Raw genomic sequence first — 21,302 nt, 5'->3', positions numbered from 1 at the left:
TCCTTGAGTATCCAACAGGATATTTGAGGCATCTTTAGTTTTTAAGATGTGTAGTTCCGAACAGCAAACCCATCTTTTCGTCTTGCTTTCTTCCCCACCCGCAAGCATGAGCTGTCAGTGTACACTTCCAATAAAGCTCCTCTAGTTTACTACAAAGGGATTCACACTATCAGAAACTTCCCACTTACACATTTCTATCGAAAGCTCTGCCAAGTCCTGCGCTCAGAGGAGCCAATGGCCCAAAGCTCACTTCAGCTCTAAACAAGATTGCAGCAGACTGTCGAGTGGCCTTGCATCAAGCAGTTATCTTACGGGGATGATGGTTACAATCCATTTCAAATAGGGGTTTCTATTTCTAATTGGATGTGCAAGAATGGCTAGAAACATTTTGTTTAATTGAATTAAAAAAGTACAAGGGATAATTTAGGAAGAACTGGGGTCATTCTGTGTCAAATCAACAAGTTTGGAATCTTCACTGGCTCAAATTTTGGATTAAATGTCACTGATGTATATTTACTGAGAAATCAAATTATTTGTAGAAAGGGGTCAAAATAAAAATTGTCACCAAAGATTTCGAGCTAAATTACAGGGGGGTAAAACACTTTAGAAAGATGGCAGCATCATTATTTTATTTTTACACAAAGATTGGTTGGTCTATTGGACTTGGACTTTGATCCCCAAATATGGGACTGAACTATATATGGCCTTGAAGATTTCAAAAGAAAAGTTTTGTTTTTTGTTTGTTTTTTGTTTTGTTTTTAAGAATGAGAATCTAGAAGAGAATACTTTTAGAGCATGACAACTTTAGAAAAATAATATTTATGGCACTCAGACAGATATGGTCAATGCAATTGAGCTGATAGAAAACGAGATACATTTTTAGTTTAAACATTCAAAGTATCAGCTGTATTCAAAGTGACCCACAATTGATTTTTTTGACCAATTGACCAATTTACTCATGGAGCCTATTTAAAATCTCCATATCACTTGGACTGAAACATTAAGGAACTTTCAAATTAAGATACCATAAGGAAAGTTTGTTAAGAACCAGTTTAATATTAAAATATATTTAATATTTCTTTACAGGTATGCAAACTTGAGGCAAAAAAAAACACAAGTGATTTTTGCCATTTTTGAACTGGCATGTATGAAACAAAGACTGCTAAAGTCAACAGATTCAACTAAGACCAACCAAGCTCTGTGTAAAAATAAAATTGTAAAAAGTAATTTTTACCCCTTGTAATTTGGTTAAAATTGTAATTTTTAAGCCCCATAGTGGATTACTCAGTAAACAATCAGAACAACATCCGTGAAATTTAATATTTTGGCTTTCATCACAATTTATGTTTGTCTTTCTATAAAAAAAAACTAATTTAAAAAAGAATCTTTGGTTGAGTTGACATGGAATGACCCACTGATATTTTTAGCTGAGGGAACAACAAAGTGCAAAATCCTGATTCAGCACAATAAACATGAGCAAGCAAAATACTGTACTGTAGGTACAACAAGCAGATGGTCCTGAGAATTTCTGTCATCATTTACTCACCCTTATGTTGTTCATAGCCTGATGGTCCTAAATGTCACTGGACCCCCACTAACTTGTTCATTGTATGAAAAAAAAAAATAGTGAGGTGCATTTCAAAATAGCCTACCTTCTATAGTATCACACAGGATTGGAACAGCAGGAGGACAAGCAAATGAAATGCAGGACGAGATGCCAGCATGGTAAAATTTTATTAATGGGATCTGCTTTCCTGGGCAGATAATGAGAGAGTGTTCTACTAATGCAGGACAGTGATTTAGTCATTAATGGATGTTTGTTAGGGCAGGAGGGACCAGGAGGACTCGCAGTCAGTGTGTAGCTGGCCAACCATTTCAGCCCATTCTCACCCCCAAGGCGTCACTTAACTTGGGAAGCATTTGGACATGCTTCAATATCTGACGCTTTAGGCGCCCTTTAGCGTCAGTTAAACGACGCCCTAGGATCGCGTGTACCCTACCCCCACCCCATACCTAAACCTAACCGCGTCCTCTAACTGACGCTTTCCTTTAGCGTCAGTTAGATGACGCCGTAGGATCGCGTCATGTAAGTGACGCTAAAGGGCGCCTAAAACGTCAAATATTGAAGCATGGTCAAAGGTGACGCCTTGGGGTGAGAATGCGTTGACCATTTCACATCACAGTCACTCCTGACCAGTGTTGGGGAAAATGCATGAAAGTAATTTGAGTTATGTAATCAGATTACTTTTTTTAAGTAACTAATAATTTAATACATTACTTCTTTTTTTATTTACAACAACTTATCTCAGTTGTTTTTCAAATAGTTACTTAGTTTTCCCATTTATTGACTGACAGCTCTTGTCCCAATGCTGAGAAAAATCGTAAGTGCAGAGGCCTTGCGTGTAAAAATGACGGTTAGTTCTAGACTAAATGTCAGTATTCATTTACTCTCACTTGCTTTCTCAAAATGAATAAAATTAGTTAATGCAAAATCAGACTATGCAAACCTCCAATAAGTAAATGTTAAATAAAACAAATATTTCTATGCATTTAATCTAACTTTATTGACCAATGTACTTGCTGCTGAAGCAAAAAAAAAAAAAGTCTTTATATTGTTTTTATTGATCACCATGATTTTTTCAAGTAAGACACATATTTCAACGCATTCTCACCCCAAGGCGTCACCTTTGACCATGCTTCAATATTTGACGTTTTAGGCGCCCTTTAGCGTCACTTACATGACGCGATCCTACGGCGTCATCTAACTGACGCTAAAGGAAAGCGTCAGTTAGAGGACGCGGTTAGGTTTAGGTGTGGGGTGGGGGTAGGGTACACGCGATCCTAGGGCGTCATCTAACTGATGCTAAAGGGCGCCTAAAGCGTCAGATATTGAAGCATGTCCAAATGCTTCCCAAGGCGTCAGTTAAGTGACGCCTTGGGGGTGAGAATGGGCTGCATATTTTGTTGATCCTGGAACAGCATTTCTGTCTGAAAATGTTGTGCTAACCCTATCCATACCCCCCTAAACCTAAGCTTTACCCATAATTCATCCCTAAAATTAGAGGGAAATGATAAGTACACCGCACTGATGTAGAAAAACTTAACTTAAATTAAAATCTATGACTTGATTTATTTTTAAATATTTTCTGAGATTCTAAAGGCAAAATTGTAGATTAATAGGGTCTCAAAAGAAACATGTTTAAAGCTAATTTGCACATTAACGTTATAGCTCTATATTCGAACACCTTGTCTCATTTGTTCCTACTTTTATTTCTCCTATTGAAACCACTGAAACAAAGTTCATACTTGTGTGAAAAAATAATTGAGGTGAAGTTTCCCATCAGGAAAATTCACCTGTCTTCTATATTTGTGGCCCACATTGGTGTAATAGAAAGAGCTCATAGAAAGAGCTCACAATACCTGTTAACATCAGGACGCATATAACCTCTCCCACAACAATGCTGACACATAGACTATGGATATAATAGGAATCAGGATGTGTTTCATATGAAGTAGCAGAAGTGTGATTTCAACTAATGAGAGTTACAATGGTTCTCTTACGAGAAGTTCTTTCGTTCTTTCGTAAAGTCATCTTTTCTCTAGATATTGAAGCCAAAAATTATCCTTAATTTTGCATTCTTTGTCAACGCAGTGCAGCAGCTAGCAGACCTAAAGCAGGCTGTCTAGCGTGCTCACTGGATGCTCTGTGGCAACTGCAGCAGCCTACCACTGAGCCTGGCATGACATCACGCCCAATAGTGGCGCTTCCCGCTTACTACGTGTCACAGCCCGCAAAAGTGGTTGTGGCTTAGCATATACAAGCACGGTTCGGAGGCTGCTTGCCTGATTTTCATCTCTACTACTGCAATGCAATATTTGCCAGCCAACAAGTCGGTAATGTTACCCACACCCCTGTGTTTACCCCTACACACAAGCACTATGACTTCTGTGTCTCTCAGGCCCACAGAGCACACTCTCATAAAGTTGGCAGATCCCGCTTGAGTGCTAGATGTAGAAAACGTGCCCACGAATCTGTGTTTGCGTCCATCCCCTGCCCGCTCTATCATACGGCCAGATCAGCCTCATATAATTCAGGTTATGACTATATAAGTCACATGCCCACTAATAAGCGCTCACGCATACTAACAGACACACTGTCCCCAGCGCAGCTCGCACATCACTGTTATGTCCCACGTGAACTGTCAGGGTGGTATCAGATCCAGGAGGCTCTGTAATCTGACGGATTGTCTCCTTGTTTGGGCCCAGCACTTTCCGCATGGGCCCAGACACACGGTCTAGGGACAATATTCCCCCCGGGGAGTGGTCTCTACACCCCCAAACAGTCCAGTTGATCGAGTTTGGCTCTATTGGCGACATGGCTATGTCCAGAAGATGATTGGCACTTCCTACAGAGAGCAGGTTATTTCTCTGTCGGCTCTACCAGTATCCGACAGCCTCCTCTGCCCCATTAGGGCGCTGAGAGCTTACATTATGCACTCCGCCTCTTTCAGATGCTCAGAGCAGCTTTTCATTTCATTTGGAGGGCGCACCAAGAGTCTCGCCGCCTTGAAACAGTCTCTGTCCAGATGGATAGTGGACGTTACTGGTGCCGTTTATGCGCCGAAAGGTCTTCAATGCCCTCTGGGCATCAGGGCTCATTCCACTAGATGCATGGCCTTGTTGTGGGCATGGTCCAGCGGATTTTCCATTCACAACATCTGTATGGCGGCAGGCTGGGACTCCCTGTCTACATTCGTGAGGTTTTTATAACATGGAAGTTCCCACCTTGCAGGCTAGACTTCTGTCAGATTATGTACTATATGTGTCAGACTATATGTATGTTCTGCCCACATGCTTGTACGCAGGCTACTTTCAACTAATTAGCTCTCCTGGTTGAGCTGCACTAATATGGGCTGATATGTAAATGCAGACCAGCAGCGGCACTCTACATTTCCCACGGGTGCTTATATATACATGTGTCGGGCCGCTTTGCTCGCCGCCCGACTTCCCACTTTTCAGTGTTCCCGGGATTCCCTGGGACTCATAGAGTGGATGCTTGGCACGCACAGCATTGACAAAGAATGCAAAATGAAGGATAATTTTTGTCTTCAATATCTCGAGAACAGATTACTTTACCCCGTAGCGCAAGCTAAACTTACGCAATACTCGTTCCCTCTCTAGAGAGAACTGAGTTTACGTTAGGTAACCGAGTACGTTTTTCTGTGAGAGACTTGCTCACTCACATTCTATCAGGCTGTTTCACACACTGAAGCAATGCTCTGCATGTGCCATTCTCAGGTTTTCTTCTGCTGTTTTTCAAATAGTGTCCTTTTTTTTTTCATTTTTTATGTTTCTTTTTTTTTCGTTCATTATTGCATTAGTGATAGGATTTTGAGATGATGCTAAAAAGAATTAATTCTTTGAGGAGTTGGGAATTGAGTTTACTTCAAATTCCTGACTTATACTTAGAGCCTTAACAGTTAGTAGAATGGATTAGATTAGGATTTGAGTGATCCCAGTGACTCAGATCTCTTGATTCTGATCAAAAGACTCACTGATTCATTCAGTTTCTCTTTCTGTAGGTTACATATGAAGAGTTCAGATGCAAAAGCCTCTAAATGCCATTTGAAATTTTCTTCTTTAATGATGATTTTTATCAAACTTGTATATTTAAGTTCAGTAATTTTACTTAAATAACAATTAATAGGTAATTATCATTGCCATTTAAGTGAAATCACTGAACCTAAATATACAAGCTTGATAAAAATCATCATTAAAGAAGAAAATTTCAAATGGCATTTAGAGGCTTTTGCATCTGAACTCTTCATATACAAGTTGGCAGGAAAAGGTGAGTGAATTATTGATTTTATTCACTCAAAAGATTCATTCAAATACACCGGTAGATGAAGAAATGTCAAGGGTTTTTGATTCAGTGATTCACAATGCTATCTTATTACCTCGAAACACCTAGACAATATGCATGATTTATAAACTAATAGACATTTTCATCACATAATCAGCTCCAAATGGCTTTTCTGATGTTGTAAACTTGCTCGGTAGGTACAGATTTGCACTTGCAATGTTTTGCGAAACACGAGTTACGAGTTTTGTGAAACACGAGTTACGAGTCACGACACTCGATAAAAGTGCTCAAAGCCTCAGAATGAAATGCAGGGTTGCTTCAGCAATTGTCTTTTTTCTCAAGTTAGGTTTTGCTTTTGGTTAGGATGTGGGTAGGGTTTAGTGGGTACTTGAGTATTAGCCTTTTAGAACACAGTTTATATCTAACCTGTCGGGATAAGTACAAAAACCAACATAAAATGTTTCCAGAGTCACATTTAAGTGTTTTGAATTGACGTTTAAGTGTTTTGTTTTAATATTGAACACATTATTTAGAGAGCCAGTCTCTGTATATTCTACTTTGAAACTGCTACGCTGCAAGTATAACAACAGATACATTTGTATGACATTGGATAAACCCTCATCTGCAATGGAGAAAAAAATTTAATCACCTATAGCACATCTTGTGGACTTGAAACCTGCAACGAGCAGCAAAAAGTACCCAGTGCCACATATTTTGGCTTCAGCAGAAATGTATGCAGGGCGCTATTCCAGTTAGTATTGGGAAGCTTCAGACTGACTAAAAATGTATAAATATAAGACAATTTATGTGTGATTTATTAAAGAGATAGTTCACCTAAAAATGAAAATTCTGTCATCATTTAAGAAGAATACGGGTAAGCAAACAGTTGACGGGCCTCATTGACTTCGGCATGGGAAAAATCCTACTGAAGTCAATGTGACCATTAACTTTGGTTTCTGACATTCTTCAAAATATATTCTTATGGAACAACTTGAGGGTGAGTATTGAGAATTGAGAATTGAGTCTTGAAATCCATTGCATTAATTTTGAAATTGTAATTAAGTTAAACAACCCTAATTGTTATAGCTGCACAAAACTGTAATTTTACCATTTTAGCAATAGTTAAACTCTGATAGTTATGGATCTTTTTCTGATAGTCATTTTGATCGCCATGTTGACATGACTGGCTTCATTTGTTCCACAACAACAACAAAAAAGAAGCCGTTTAATTGCCTTATCAACTGCAATCTTATAGATTATAAGAGGTCATTTTTTCAAATAGAAGGTCAGTCTGTCATCCATCTTTCACTTTCTGTCTTTCCTTTTTCCTCACATCCAAAAATTCTCTCACTCTTTTTCTTATTCTCTCTCCTTTGTGTGTCTGACACACAGCTTTGACAGACGGGCTGAAAGGTAAAGGCTCATCAGTGTTATCAGCAGGGGACAGAAAGACACAGGCAACTATACAACTGTCTGTGCTGCACTGTCTCTACCTAATCATCCAAACCCATCACACATAAACACGAAGCCTTGTGCCTCGAGGGGGTCAAGATCATGTGGGTTTATTTTATTATACCAAATAAAAGGGTGCACATTACTACTAACAATCAGTCCAATGGTTTTTAGGCCAAGAAATTCATTCATAATCTGTTCCAAAGACACGACTGTTGCATTTGTTCTAATATTGCAATCTGTTTTATTCAGTACTTATGCTCTCAGTTGGTTTTAAAAGTGCGCTGAGGTTAGCCAACCTAATTGTCATTATTTTTCTCTATTTAAATGAGCTATACAGACAATATATCCTATACCCACTTAGAAGTTGCCTTGATTAAGCATAAGGTATCTCTTTTTAAATTAAACAAATTGGGAGCCTCATTCTGCTATTCGGCTAACTCTTTTAATTAAGAATGAGTTAACTTCCTTGAAAAAAAAAAAATGATATCTGAATGAGTCGGCATGCAAAAAATGGCATGTTTCAAAGGGTCAATAGAGTGGTAAAATATGCTTTAGTTGTTAAAATTTATAATGTTAAATGTTCATAAACTGTATTTATTAGCAATAGCATTATGCCCGAATTTAGTCACTCTGGAAGGAATTAGCATTACTTAAGGGAATAAGGTTTGGCTGGTCAGTAACAACATATAAAAGCACCTTCAACCATAGACTGCAAAACATGTCCCTGTTAATTTACAGTAAACTACAGGAAGCTGTAGTTTACTGTAAACTACAATCTCTTCTCTTCTATGTCATTTTTCTACGCTATTCGTGTGTCGTGGTGATCACGTGAACAGCGTCGGCCAATCATGAGCCCGCATTCTGACGAGGAACTCGGACCGCTGCACTGTGTTTGCACAATGAACCATAATTATTGCCTGTGGGCACTAAAGAGTCCTTTCTACTGACTCTGCTAAACACCAGGAGTAAGAAGCGCAGGGTCTCTGATCACCTGCGTGAAAATGCTGTAGTCCTTGTGTTTGTTAGTGTGTGTGTGTGCATGCGCATGCGGGTTTGTTGTGTACTGCGTCAGCACAGCTACTGCCATTTTAGGTGGATGAGAATGCTAATATAGCTTTCTCCAGGTATCATAAACCTCCTTGGCACTACTACATAAACTTGATGAATGTGTGACCTAAAGGTGTTTATTACACAGCCACATATTATTGCCATATCAGGATCACACACACATAATCCTCAAGTAGTCAGGGTGAAACGAAAGTCAGCATTTAGCCTTAGTGAAGTTTCAGTTAAGTTTTTGATTTCAAAGTTTTCAGTTCAGTTTTATTCTTTTTTTTGTAGTCTCCAATGAGTAGTATTGACAATGATTAATTAACAATACTATCAGCTCAGGTATACAGCTAATAGAATAGGTTATCAGTAGTGGTGTAACAATACATCGATATGGATCGATGCATCGATCAAACGTTTAACGATATGATGCATCGATGCCACACATACAATTTCGATACAATTTTGACACTGTCCACATCCTCACGTAGCTTTTCTCAGCTGAAATAGACGCCTGACTCAACCCTTTGTCACAAAAGTAAAGTTCACAAAATTTGCTGTCCAAGTGATTGCTGTAAAAATGAATGGAGTCAATGGAATTACTAACAGCAGGTGAAGGCTTGTTAGCGGCCCCTGGGGAGACTTCAGGTGGATTACCTCCTTGGTTTCACCATTTTCAAATGAAACTGGCCCCGCCCTCCAAGAGAGCCCCCAAAACACCACAAAAATCCCATTCACTTTCTCTGTAGGATATTGATTTTCAGCCATAATCTCTAAACCATCCGAGGTAGACCACAGTCTATGAGGTTGTGAAACGAAAGTTTCTGCTCCTATAAAAATCAAAAGTCAGTATGAAAACAACCTTGTTTTAAGAAAAATGTGTTTTATTTGCGATCTTTTGGAGAAATATAACGCTACCCACAAAAATACAACGCTACACCACGAATGGCTGAATTGATCTGAGGTATAATACCCGTAGTTTATTTGTGCGGTTAGGTTCAAAAGTTATTTTGAGCGAGAAAAAATGCAATGTACACATGCCAGTGTTGATGAAAAATGTAAGATATTGGAAAACAAAAGTTTTATTCACTCTACCAAAAGGGACCTCTTTCTTTGGTCCAGCATCTGTAATAGCGGCCGAACCCCCGTCACAGGATGCTAGCCAAAATTCAGATTATCCGTCTTCCAATCAAACTGCGGGCAATAATGATGACCAAACATTGTTTGTTGGAAAAGAACATGATGATGAAGTTCACACCACTGAGACAGGTGAGGAAGATGTCAGGGAGAAAGCCCCATTCACAAAGACAGACCAGATCAAATTTCCGATGACCAACGAATTGATATTGTTAAGAGCGGTCAAGTCAAGTCAAGTCAAGTTCATTTATTTGTCTCCCATGGGAAAAATTCGGTTTAGAGACATGGTACTGCTGCATAAGCAAACATAAAACACATAAAACACACTGAAAAAAATAATATGCTTATCTAATCAATAAAATTGTGGCAACATATTACAAGCAATATTATTAATTAAATTGTAGAAATTAGAATTAATTAGAATGTTAATTTGATTTACTATTACTCAATTCTAATTTGTTCAATTTAATAAATAATATTGCTTGTAATCTGTTGCCACAATTTTATTGATTAGATGAAGCATATTCATTTTTACAGTGCACATAGACAGCATAAAAACATAAAAACTTCTGAACGAATAAAAGAGGATACATAACTGGCAACCAGATAGGGACCAAAGTGCAAGACTACTTGAGGTAAATTGCAATTTTTCCTCAATACATTTCCTACCAACATTTTTCGGTCCCATTCAAATAGATGATTTTAACTTTCTAAAAAAGCCTATCACACCACCATTTTACCAAGGACAGATATTTCATTAAGAGGAAAATGGAGAAAATATCTGCAGGTCATGGTTAGTTTACTGAAAATCATCCGATTCAGTCTCTCTTTCTGTTGTACCTTTTTTTGGCAAGCGGATGAGTAGTCTCACTCACAGAGGTTTCAGAATGTGAACTCACTCTCACACTCCAGAATCATGTTCATCTTCGGAACACAGTTTAAAATATTTTAGATTTAGTCTGAGAGCTTTCTGTCCCTGAAATGTGCCCTTTGTGACAACTAGCCCCAGTCTCTTATGTCTACTGTACTTCATAAAGTATATAATTTGAGCTGTAGTCCAATTTGGTTGTCTGTTTAAGTCTCCTGTTGCTCAGAGATTACAGTGGGCTCTGGATAGAGATAACCATGTCAGATGTGAAGGCCTCAAAGTAAGCCTCTGCCTCCAAAAAGTGACTTTACCAAAGATATTTCTTTTACTTCGAACTCTGTAAATACCTCCTAGTGCTCTCCCTCTCTCTCCCTTTGGCTTTCTCTCACTCTCTAAAGACAGCAGGCTCATCTATCTTTTATTTTCTCACACTGTGTTTCATGGCAGAAAGTCGGCAGAGAAAAGAGTGATAAATCTGAGTATGCAGTACTCATCTCAATGTGCCATACCTGTTGGATTTCCACAGATCTTTGTTTTTAAATTGTTCAAGCTTGTTGCGTGGAAGCACATTCCGTTTAGTAACAATAATGGGTTTTAAAGCACATATGGCCTTTTCAATTAGTAAATATAAAGGCATCTATAAATAGATGGAATAATAACCGAAAACTTCTGGTTATCATTAATTTAATACCAAACACATCATGTGATAGTCATAGAATGTGGTCTATATGGTCTACATTTCTTGAAATAAAGTGTGAACAAATTTGTGTGAACACTGTTAGAAAGGATTATTGTAAGAGGAAGCAGCAAATGTTTTACAGAGAGAAGCTTATATTAAGAAAAGCTTTAAAAACACTTTAAAATAAGGTTCATTAGTTAACAGTTAACTTAGTGAGAATGAACATAACGTCTACTGCATTTATTAATCTTAGTTAATATTAATTTCAACATTTACTAATACATTATTGAAAACAAAGGTTGTATGCACTGTGAACTAACAGGAACAAACAATGAACAGCTTTTTTTTTAACTATTGTTAACAAAACTATTGTGAAAGTCTATAAGGGTAATTGAGGTTTTGATGGAGATCGAATGATCAGGTTTGCTGCTGGACAAGAAGATGATTTGATCATAAATGAATCCCCTTAAAGATTATCCTTACAATCAATCTGTTTTAGACAATTGACATATTCATATTTAATTATAATTCTTGTGATTGATTATTGATAGTGCAATTGTTCATTGCATCCAATTGATCACACAGAACATTGGCAATTTATTCCCTTTTATAATAATTTTATAATTTGTAGGTGATTCCTGATCATGTTAATTATTACAGGGAATATGATTAAAAGATCTAATCCAGAGATTCCATAGTTAATACTGTACATTAAGTAATGTTAACTAATGAACCTTATTGTATAGTGTTACTAAAAAGCAGCGCATCTGCAAATGGGTAAAGTGAGGTATGATTGAGTTTGGCACAAGTGTGTGTGTGTGTGTGTGTGTGTGTGTGTGTGTGTGTGTGTGTGTGTGTGTGTGTGTGTATGTGTGTGTGTGTGTGTGTGAGAGAGAGAGAGAGAGAGAAAGAGAGAGAGAGAGAGAGAGAGAGAGAAAGAGAGAGAGAGAGAGAACAGATGGCCGACTAGTTTCCATGTCCCAATGCACAGAAGTGCTGAAGAATATGTTTCATAAGTACCACTGTATAGAATTTACTGAATATGCTTCAGTGAATTGAATCTTAAACTGAGTGTATTAGATTTTCCTTGTAATGCATACAAGTATTTTGATGCTGATTACATCAGTCTGATTTATGATATTGATATGAGTAAGACTATCTCAACATTTTTTTATTATTTAATATATTTAAAAAATAACTAATTTATTTATTTAGTCCTTCCTTCCTTCGTTACTTCTACCTTGGGATGTATTTATTTTAGTGAGGTCAATCTCAAGTTAATGCATGCAACCTTTTTTTTCCAGTTTTAATGCATTTAAAGGATTAGTTCACCTCAAAATGAAAATGCCCTGATAATTTATTCACCCCAATGCCATCCAAGATGTTCATGTCTTTCTTTATTCAGTGGAAAAGAAGTTAAGTTTTTTAAGGAAAACATTTCAAGGTTTTTCTCCACACAATGGACAGAATCAGTTCTCCAAATCAATGCAGTTTCAAAGGGCTTTGAAGAGCTTCAAAGAGATCTGCACAATTCCAGCTGAGGAATAGTGTCATATCTAGCAAAACGAATGGTCATTTAAAACAAATAAATAAATAAATGAAAACATTTATACACTTTTTAACCACAATTGTTCGTCTTGTGCTGGTCTGTGACATGCCATGCATTACGTAACGACGTTGACGTGTCACGTCCTCCAAATAAGTTATTTGTCTGTGTACTCCATTTCAAAAGGCAGGGAATTGGGTGAAAAATTCCATCTCATTTTTTCCTGTTTTCTCCTCCAAAATTGTCTGATTTTTTTTTATTTATTTTTTTTGTACTTTGAGTGCTATGGTTTGTGTAATAATTCAGTTTTAAGATCTTGTGTTGGATCTTGTGAAGCACTTTGGTCAATTACGATTGTTTTTAAATGTGCTATAAAATTGATCTGAACTGACATCTTTGTATTAATTTATTGTTATTAAAAAAATAATAAAACGTTTCCAACGTTATTACGTAATGCGTCGCCGACCAGCACAAAATGAACAATTAAAAGTATAAATGTTTAAACATTAGTTTTCGTTTCTGCTTTGTGGTTTCATGAGTGGACTTGTGCTGCAAGTCATGTCTGATTTAAGGTGAAAATGGATGGAGGTTTGCTGTAGCCTAACCCACTCCTCATGCCAATGATCCATTATAACATGGCCAAGAGGTGACTGATGTTAAGGGCTTTTTTTGTTTGGTTCTGTAGCTACAAAGGTTTGAGTTTCACTTCATCATAAGGCTGTGAGATTGAAGGACACAGAGAGGACTCACAGTATTTCCGTTCTGTCAGTATTAATTTGCAATTGCACATGTTAAGTTTTGCCAGCATCAAACTGCTCATTAGCTCACACTCTTTACTTCTGCTGCTGCAGGCTCTTGGTTACAATCAAAGGTGATAAGTAACACATTTAACACCACACGTCCTGATATATTTCTTTCTTGCTTTGTTTTCTTTTTCATGTTTATCATAATAACAACTGTTTTTAATGATATAAGTAAAAAATATAATAAATATGTCATAGTAGGCCTACACAAAATTAGTAAAATACTCTCTAGCTCATTTTTGACGTGCCAAAATAACGTGCTATAGCCTATCATGGTTTACCTGTGGCCATGGGCTAAGATGGCTTACCTGAGGTAAATGTTATATTAACCTGTGTGCGTGGTTGAAAAACACTGATTGGTCGATATTACATATGAGGAATATACATTTCGGTAAGTTGTTTGAAGAAATGGATGTGTGGCGTGTGAGAGCATGTGAAAAGTGACAATTGCGTGAGTCTCACGGTCAATGCATGAGAGTGGGCAGCCCTCTTTTTCTTCAGGCAGTGACTGGTAATCACTGACTGGAGTCTGATCTTCAAAAGAGACAAGTTTACTAATATTAGTCTCGAATGATAGTCTGATGATAGAATGGTTTTGTAGATGGACCGTTTTGAGAATACACGAAGCAGAGTTGAAGGGGTTGGCAGCAGAAATGTAAACATTGGATGAATCATATAATTTAGGACATCATTAAGATTTCCTACGTTTGACGACACAACGTTCACCCGCTATAATCTCCTCACCCTCAAGAAATCGATACAACCCCTACACCTTTTGCTGTAAATCTGCCAGCGCAACCCCAAACACAAGACGTTTTCATCATCGATTCAACTTTGATCAACAACAATGTGTTTAACTATGTAACTGTTACCGGCTGGATCTCTTCAGTTAGTCAGTAGAAGCTGCTCGCGTTCTGCCACCCGGAAGTATCTCGGTGCCTATTGTTTACAAAATTCTGAAATACCGTATACGAATTATAATTCCTTTGTGGATCCTCTTGACCTGCTTTCTCCATGCAATCTCAGTGTCTCAGTCTCACGCACGCTGCACGCGAGTTAACCACGCCCACTTAATTGTGTGGCAGTATACACAGAATAAAACAAATCTGAGGTGGCATTTTCTACCGCGGTAACGATACCATCATAGGCAACATCATTACACTGTAGACTGGTCCAGATATTTAGCATGCTAAATATTTCATAGGCATCAGCCACACATCTGCGCTTCTCTCAGATTGCATCTTTGTTCATTCACTCTACACAATTGCCACTTACATGAACAAGCACGAATTTGACTGCGATTTCTGCAAAACTGACAGCAAGTAATCAGGGCTTGAATAGTGCAGTGTGTACCCATCATAAGAGTTCATTTTCACACCAACTAGAGCAACCTATTTCTGGATTGGGTATACCCTATAGGTACATATAACTAAAAGGACTGAGAAACAGTGTTATATACCACAAAAACTCTTAAAGCTACACTGTGTGATTTTTACCCCCATCTAGCGGTGAAAAGGTATATAACCATCCAGTGCATACTAGTTTTCCGATTTCGTTTTAACTCCTACAGTGGCCAATGTAGTCCAAGATTAGCATGGCTTCCAGTTCGACCTCGTCCTTGATTGTTAATTCAAACGTAAACGCGAAAGGCGAAGCTTGAATTAACGGGTATGTCCCTCTTTGGCTAATGTACTTTCAAGATGGAGGGGCAACATGGCGACCGACATTAGAACCCCTTACCCGTATGTATTTTCAATGGCATATTATACACTCACGAGAATACTTTATTACTTGAACGAAGTAAATATACATTAATGAGCACGTATATTTTTGAAAGAACTATGTGTTTTTAGCTAAGAGTTCCACAGTGTAGCTTTACAGAAGTCAATTACAAAAGTGTTTTACAGTCATGCTGGTGTAACATTTTTAAAAGGGCAAAAATAGCCTTGCATCTAGCCATTAAATCTACATGAAACAAACTGTCTGTGATTTCCGAGTACGCTGCTGAATGATCTCAGCATGCTCTCCTAAAGTGCGATTGCCATGTGAGAATCAGCAGGTCATCTCCACCTGTTCTACAATTTATGGCTCGCAGCGGTTGCACATTTCATTTCAACGAGAAGTTAGCAATTCATACACGTTGGCTGAATTAGACTTCAGTGTAAATTAAATTCAGCACATGTTTACATTATTAGATGTACATTATTATCAGCAGTTAGAGATGTCTACAGAAAGCTAAAGCTATTGAACATGCTCTGATTTTGCAGCACTAGGGACTCATGGGTAGAATAAGTAAACTGCTGGGGGCCGTGGAGAACTGTCTTATGGGTGTTAATGGCTAGAACTTGGCTTTACTGTGAATGTTGAAAGTCTTGCGGTAAAGCCTGAGAGCGCTGTAGACTTGGCTCTCTCTCTCTCTCTCTCTCTCTCTCTCTCTCTCTCTCTCTCTCTCTCTCTCTCTGAAGTGGGTCAGCTTCCGAGCAGTGTCCCTTAAACAGGATTATGGAGAGATTTTTAACTTATGGCCATAATCTGTCCTTTTCCTGGGGATACAAATTATATTAAGAGAAATGAATTGTGCTCCATTATTATTATTTATATAATAGTAATATTTACTAGATGTATTTATGCATTTATAAATGGAGCTTGATACATGAAATAACATGTATCTGACTTATAGGATGGTGTTATGATCTTTAAGATGAAAGACAGGATGCTTGGCACACGAAAACATTATTTATGGACGAAAACAGGACAACAAAACCCACGAGGAGGCAAAACATGGACAGGGTAAGTGAGTGAACTAGACTATGACCTGACAAGTAACTACAGTAGATGATAAACAAACAGCAAATAAAGAATCAGTACTCTATAGACAAATACTCTTGCCAGGATACTCGCAAGGCTTGACAAGGTAAGATAACACTCAGGTAGGAATCACAATGAACCGACACAGGACAGCAAACACAAGGGGATAAAATAGGGAGAAACTAATGAAGAGAACAGGTGATGCAGACTAGATAATAATAACAAGGCGATGGGGTTAAGTAATGAGACAACACAAGCACATGGCCCAAACAAAAGGCCTAGGCCTAGGACATTATATTATTGCATTCGGACTGACTGGGCGAACCTTTTATGTATGTATGTATGTACTGCCTGTCAATATTGTTGCATCTCAGTATTTGCCAAATGCATAAATATAAATCAAATAGAATCTGCTGTGCATCATACAACACCTAACATCGATATTTCACTGTTCTCGCTGTTCCTTTTTGCCTGATTTAAAACCACAGTACTCCTCCAGGTCTAATTACCTGTCCTGTCTCCTAGGTTACACCTGAATAATTGCTGCTGTTGACTGCAATGGTGTCTCTTGATAATTATTTTGCTTTGGTGACTTACTGATCCTGAAGGGGTTAGGCTAGAGGTGACATCATGTCACTTGTTGTTAAACCTGTTATGTTTCTCAGGTTGGGTGAGAGAGGGCAAAGTGAAAACCTGGAAAGTCACAGGCTGATGTAATTTAAAGCATCGCTTCATGGATATGCACTGTTCAGAACAAAACTCGGTTTAAAATGTAATTAAACACCTGGATATTTATAGATCAGAGGTATTGAAGTTACTAAAAAAGAAAGGTGTTTTAATGAAGCAGTTAACCATCACATGCGTAAAGAGGAAAAAACTGAACCTACATGGTATTTTTTTCAGTGAAGATAACATATTTTGTATCAGTCATCACAATGGGGGTCAAAATGTAGGAATTGTCAGGGGAATTTTGACTCACAAAGGTAACATTTTTGTCAATAATAATAATACATTTTATTGAGTCATGGGTTAAACTGTATTTCAATAGTGCCTTTTAGACATTCATGTCAACTAACTATTTTAGGTTAGGGTTGGTAAAACAAGTTGACAAAATTATTTTAACAAAATTCAATTCTTAAATATCCAGTACGGGTCATTTTGACTCCCTTTATGCATACATGAACTCTTCAGGTCATGCGTTTTAAGGTAAAAGACTGAATAATTTTTCACCCCTTGCAGTAATTTTTATTTTATAACACGCCGGTTACAGTTCAGATACTGTACAAATGCAATTAGCTTCTTCGGTAATATGGGTGGTTAAATCCATACACAGCACCCCTCTGTCTGCATCACTCTGATTCTGTGAGTGCTTTTATCAGCTTTATTGCGTGAGTACTGTTTCCTCAGCCTATCAGCTTGAGCCATATGGGCTTTGTCTTTGCAGCTCTCTCTCCGTCATTTTTACAGTAGGTGTTTTTAGACAGCTAAGTGGGTCTGTAGTGAAAACAATTATATAAAGATGCTCTCTCGCTCTGCAAGCCCTCTGTTTTTGGAGCTCTTCCAATAGTCGGCAGAGATATTTGGCTCTCTACCCTCCATAGTAGTTGCCCTCAGAAACCCTCTCTCATTGTCTGTGTAAGGTAGCTTGTGAGTCATTGTTCCTTTTGGAGCCCAGTTGGATACATTGTCTGATTGATATGTACTCCAATGTACAGTCACAAACATAATAACTTTTTCCATGTCAACTGGCTGCACCTAACATGAGGTCTGCGAAGTGTAAATGGTACACCATAGTGTAATAGATGTGATGGCTGAGGCGTTTGTGTTAATATTTTGTGTCCAATAGCACTACAGAGATAGACAGAATAGCAATTTATCAAAAGAGAAGATTGCTGATTTGTTGAGTGGAAATGCAGAATAGTTTACTTTACTCTAATCCAGTGAGTGAAATAAGTGACAGATTTTTATGGCGTGTTCGCTCGACAAAGCCCCTCTGAGGCACATAATTTTTGACAGCATGATGAACTGATGAGTGTAGAAATCATAGAGATACTTGAAAAAGATATTAGAGTCCCAGCAGATGTGAAGATGTGAGTACAGAACATGGGTGGAATCCTGAGTGAAAGTGTCGCTGAGCAACACTATATATCGTATGGTTCTCAGTCATGGTCCTGGAGCTGGACTGTAAAAACCAATTTGTTCAGTTTACTTAATTTTATTATGCAAAATCGTTGCCTTAATTTCATTAAGTAAACATAACTTAATTGCATACTTAATCCATTTAAGTTTAACTTTTAACTTTTAACATTTAACTTTTTGTCTGTGATCTGAGGAAGCGTCTCCCAGAGTGCATTGTGGCATGAATAAATTAATTGCTTTGTTTTTCTATTTTTGGCAAAGTTTATTTTACCATTACAATTTAATTTGCCATCGTTATTGGGGTTATACTTACAAGAGACTGCAAAAAAAAATAAAAAATAAAAAATAAATTGTAAGGGTCAATTAATTAAATCATTAAAAAATTATAATATATATATATATATATATATTGTGTGTGTGTGTGTGTGTGTGTGTGTGTGTGTCAAACCAGTCAAGTAATGTTTAAGGTTTTTCTGAGTTACTAAGGCATAGTACAGATTACAGGTACTAATAAATTTTAAGTAAGTTCAACAAATTATTGGACATTAAGTAAAGTTAACAAAAAAATCTAAGTAAGAACAATGTTAGATTTTACAGTGTAGCTGGTTTCATTTAAAAATGATATTTATATTTTATGATTACGCAGGTATGTACTGTACATGAGAGTGTTTTTTGTATGTTTATATATTATTTTAGTGTAATGTATGTTGCTTTTCATTGTACCTTATGTATGATGTTATTGCATTTTACAGTAACAAACCAATTTAACAATTCAAATATGATTTAATAACATGGGCAGTTGTTAATATTTTTTTCCCCACCTTTTTCAAAGGTCACAAATCAATGCTGGATGTGGATCTAATCATTTACATGTACTGACTACAATATAAATCAATCTAGCACACGCAAATGCCCCGTATGGAAGGGAGAGGACAGGACAGGACAGGACAGCCTGCACACAAACTCTGTTCATCTTTGTCAAGGACAATTCATCTAAACGGATGAGCTCAGACAAGCAGGCTGGCTGTTTCCACTCGTCGGTTTTTGCGGCTGAGCTTTTGATTGGCTGATTGTATTATTGTATGCAAATCTGGTCGGGCTTGCAGCCAGTAGGTGAAAGGCTCGCGCTGGTGTGGCTCTCGAGACCAGAAGCGCGAGGTGAAGCCGCTTTCTGTGGAGCTGTCCACTCCAGGAGGTGCTGAAACCAGGATTTTCACGTCAACCGACAGTTGGAGGAAATGCACTAACTCCGAGGACGCTTTACAGCAAAACCAAAACGGGATTGGATTTACTTCGCAGTCAACATTATTGCTCAAAACTCTATCGGAAATATCTTTCTGGATGACTTGTAGTTGGATTCACAGGTATGTTTTCTATGCATATCCTGTTGTGATTTAAGATCAAGCCTCAGGTCCGTGGATACAGCACGGATGAATTTGATAGTGATTTAGACGCTCTCACTATTACGTGCTTCGTTTTGGACTGGTGTGCTGTTTTTCAAAGGGATTTTATAGAGAGGCACTGTGGAAACCACTTTCGCTGTGGAGTGTGAATAATTTAGCATATTGTGCAGTGACATTCAACGTACGTAGCGGGCATAACTGACTGAATGCCAGTAGCTGTGCTTGATGGAGGGTGATGAAGTTAGACGAGCTTTTTCCAGCAGCCGTTATCGGGGACGCTTTAAGTTCACTCATCGGTCGATCCGATGTCATGCTCCCTCAAACGGTGCTGCGATATTCCTCAAATGAATAAAGTAAATGTTAAGCGATCGTAAGGGACCCTGGGCAAAGCTCGTGGCCGATTAATTTAGCCGCGGGGTACTTAGCAAGTTGTTTTTCTTAGCACGCAAATCCTTGAGTGACACCGTGCGCGCTGGGGATTAGACTCTTGTTTGCCTCGTGCAGATTCAATCTGGCGTGTGTGTGTATGGCGATCGCTGGTAATTGACGTGGCTGGCTTGAGACGGGCGACAAATTGGTATCTGTAGTGTGTAATTATACGGAGCCGTTCATTCCGGACGTGTTCTTGCGTTTAAAATCATCGAAGGGGCGCATCGCAATAGAGCAGGGCTCTCCAGACGCTTTTTAAGTTGTTTAACTGTTATAACTTGACAGCAGGATGATGCTGCGAACAAAGACCTGCTTAACGTAGCTTGTGACATAATTCGATTGTTTGAAAACAGCAAGGATTTAATACTTGTGTAAACGGTTCAAACGTTTTATACGTGTTCAGACTCGAATTATGTTACACAGATGACCATATTTTATTTGGATGCAGCCATAAATTATGACAAATCAGTACATTATCATTTTTACAGTTATATATAATGCCCATTCTAATCAACATCCAAATTGTTGTGGTTTGCACTTGAGATACTACAATAAACTTTATGTAGATTATAAATGAATTCAAAATCCTTGTAAATATTGTTGTTCAGATTGTGTTATATGGCACTCATAGATCACATTAGCAGCATCTAATAACCCTGATAATTTGGTTGGCATCAAATGACATAAGCAAAACTTTCAAAAACATTTGAATATGATGTCCATTAGAATGGACACTGGGTCTAAATGGGTTAAACACTGTAAGATATGTATCACCATGTTCACAAGGTAGATATAGATTTTTTTTTTTTTAAATTGCCTATTTTTTTAATCGAAACAGGTTATCGATCAATAGTTCTTGTCTTCTTCAAAGTTGGTTGCAGGTGTCATTTTAAAATAGTATCTATGTATTGCTGCAACATTAGACAACAACAGCTCAAGAGACAACAGTTTAGTTAGATTTGAAGCTAAGTTGTCACCATTTAGACTGTGCCATATTCTCAAGTGCTCTCCAGTTTTGTTATTGCCTGTTGGTTTGGCTTTGCAAGGAATATTTTGATTTTGTCCTTGAATTCGCAGTCAAGCATTGATATTTGCTCTTGTAAGCTTTGTGGAGCCAGTGCT

The 21,302-nt window shown here is 37.8% G+C and overlaps 1 protein-coding gene across 2 annotated transcripts in view; it reads left to right on the top strand.

Moving 5' to 3' along the window:
* The first annotated feature begins 19,293 nt into the window (after positions 1 to 19,293).
* The window catches only part of fstl5 (follistatin like 5), a 117,184-nt gene continuing 115,175 nt past the window's right edge, over positions 19,294 to 21,302 (top strand). For both annotated transcript variants that reach the window (XM_039649087.2, XM_089134980.1), the window contains exon 1: positions 19,294 to 19,712. In XM_039649087.2, coding sequence (XP_039505021.2) covers positions 19,690 to 19,712 — 23 coding nt within the window. In that variant the 5' untranslated portion in view covers positions 19,294 to 19,689. The remainder of the gene's footprint in view (positions 19,713 to 21,302) is intronic.

This window comes from Pimephales promelas, chromosome 9, assembly GCF_988280905.1.
Source record: "Pimephales promelas chromosome 9, fPimPro1.hap1.1, whole genome shotgun sequence".
NCBI classification, from domain to species: Eukaryota; Metazoa; Chordata; class Actinopteri; order Cypriniformes; family Leuciscidae; genus Pimephales; species Pimephales promelas.
This window is presented reverse-complemented; position numbering and strand designations above follow the sequence as displayed.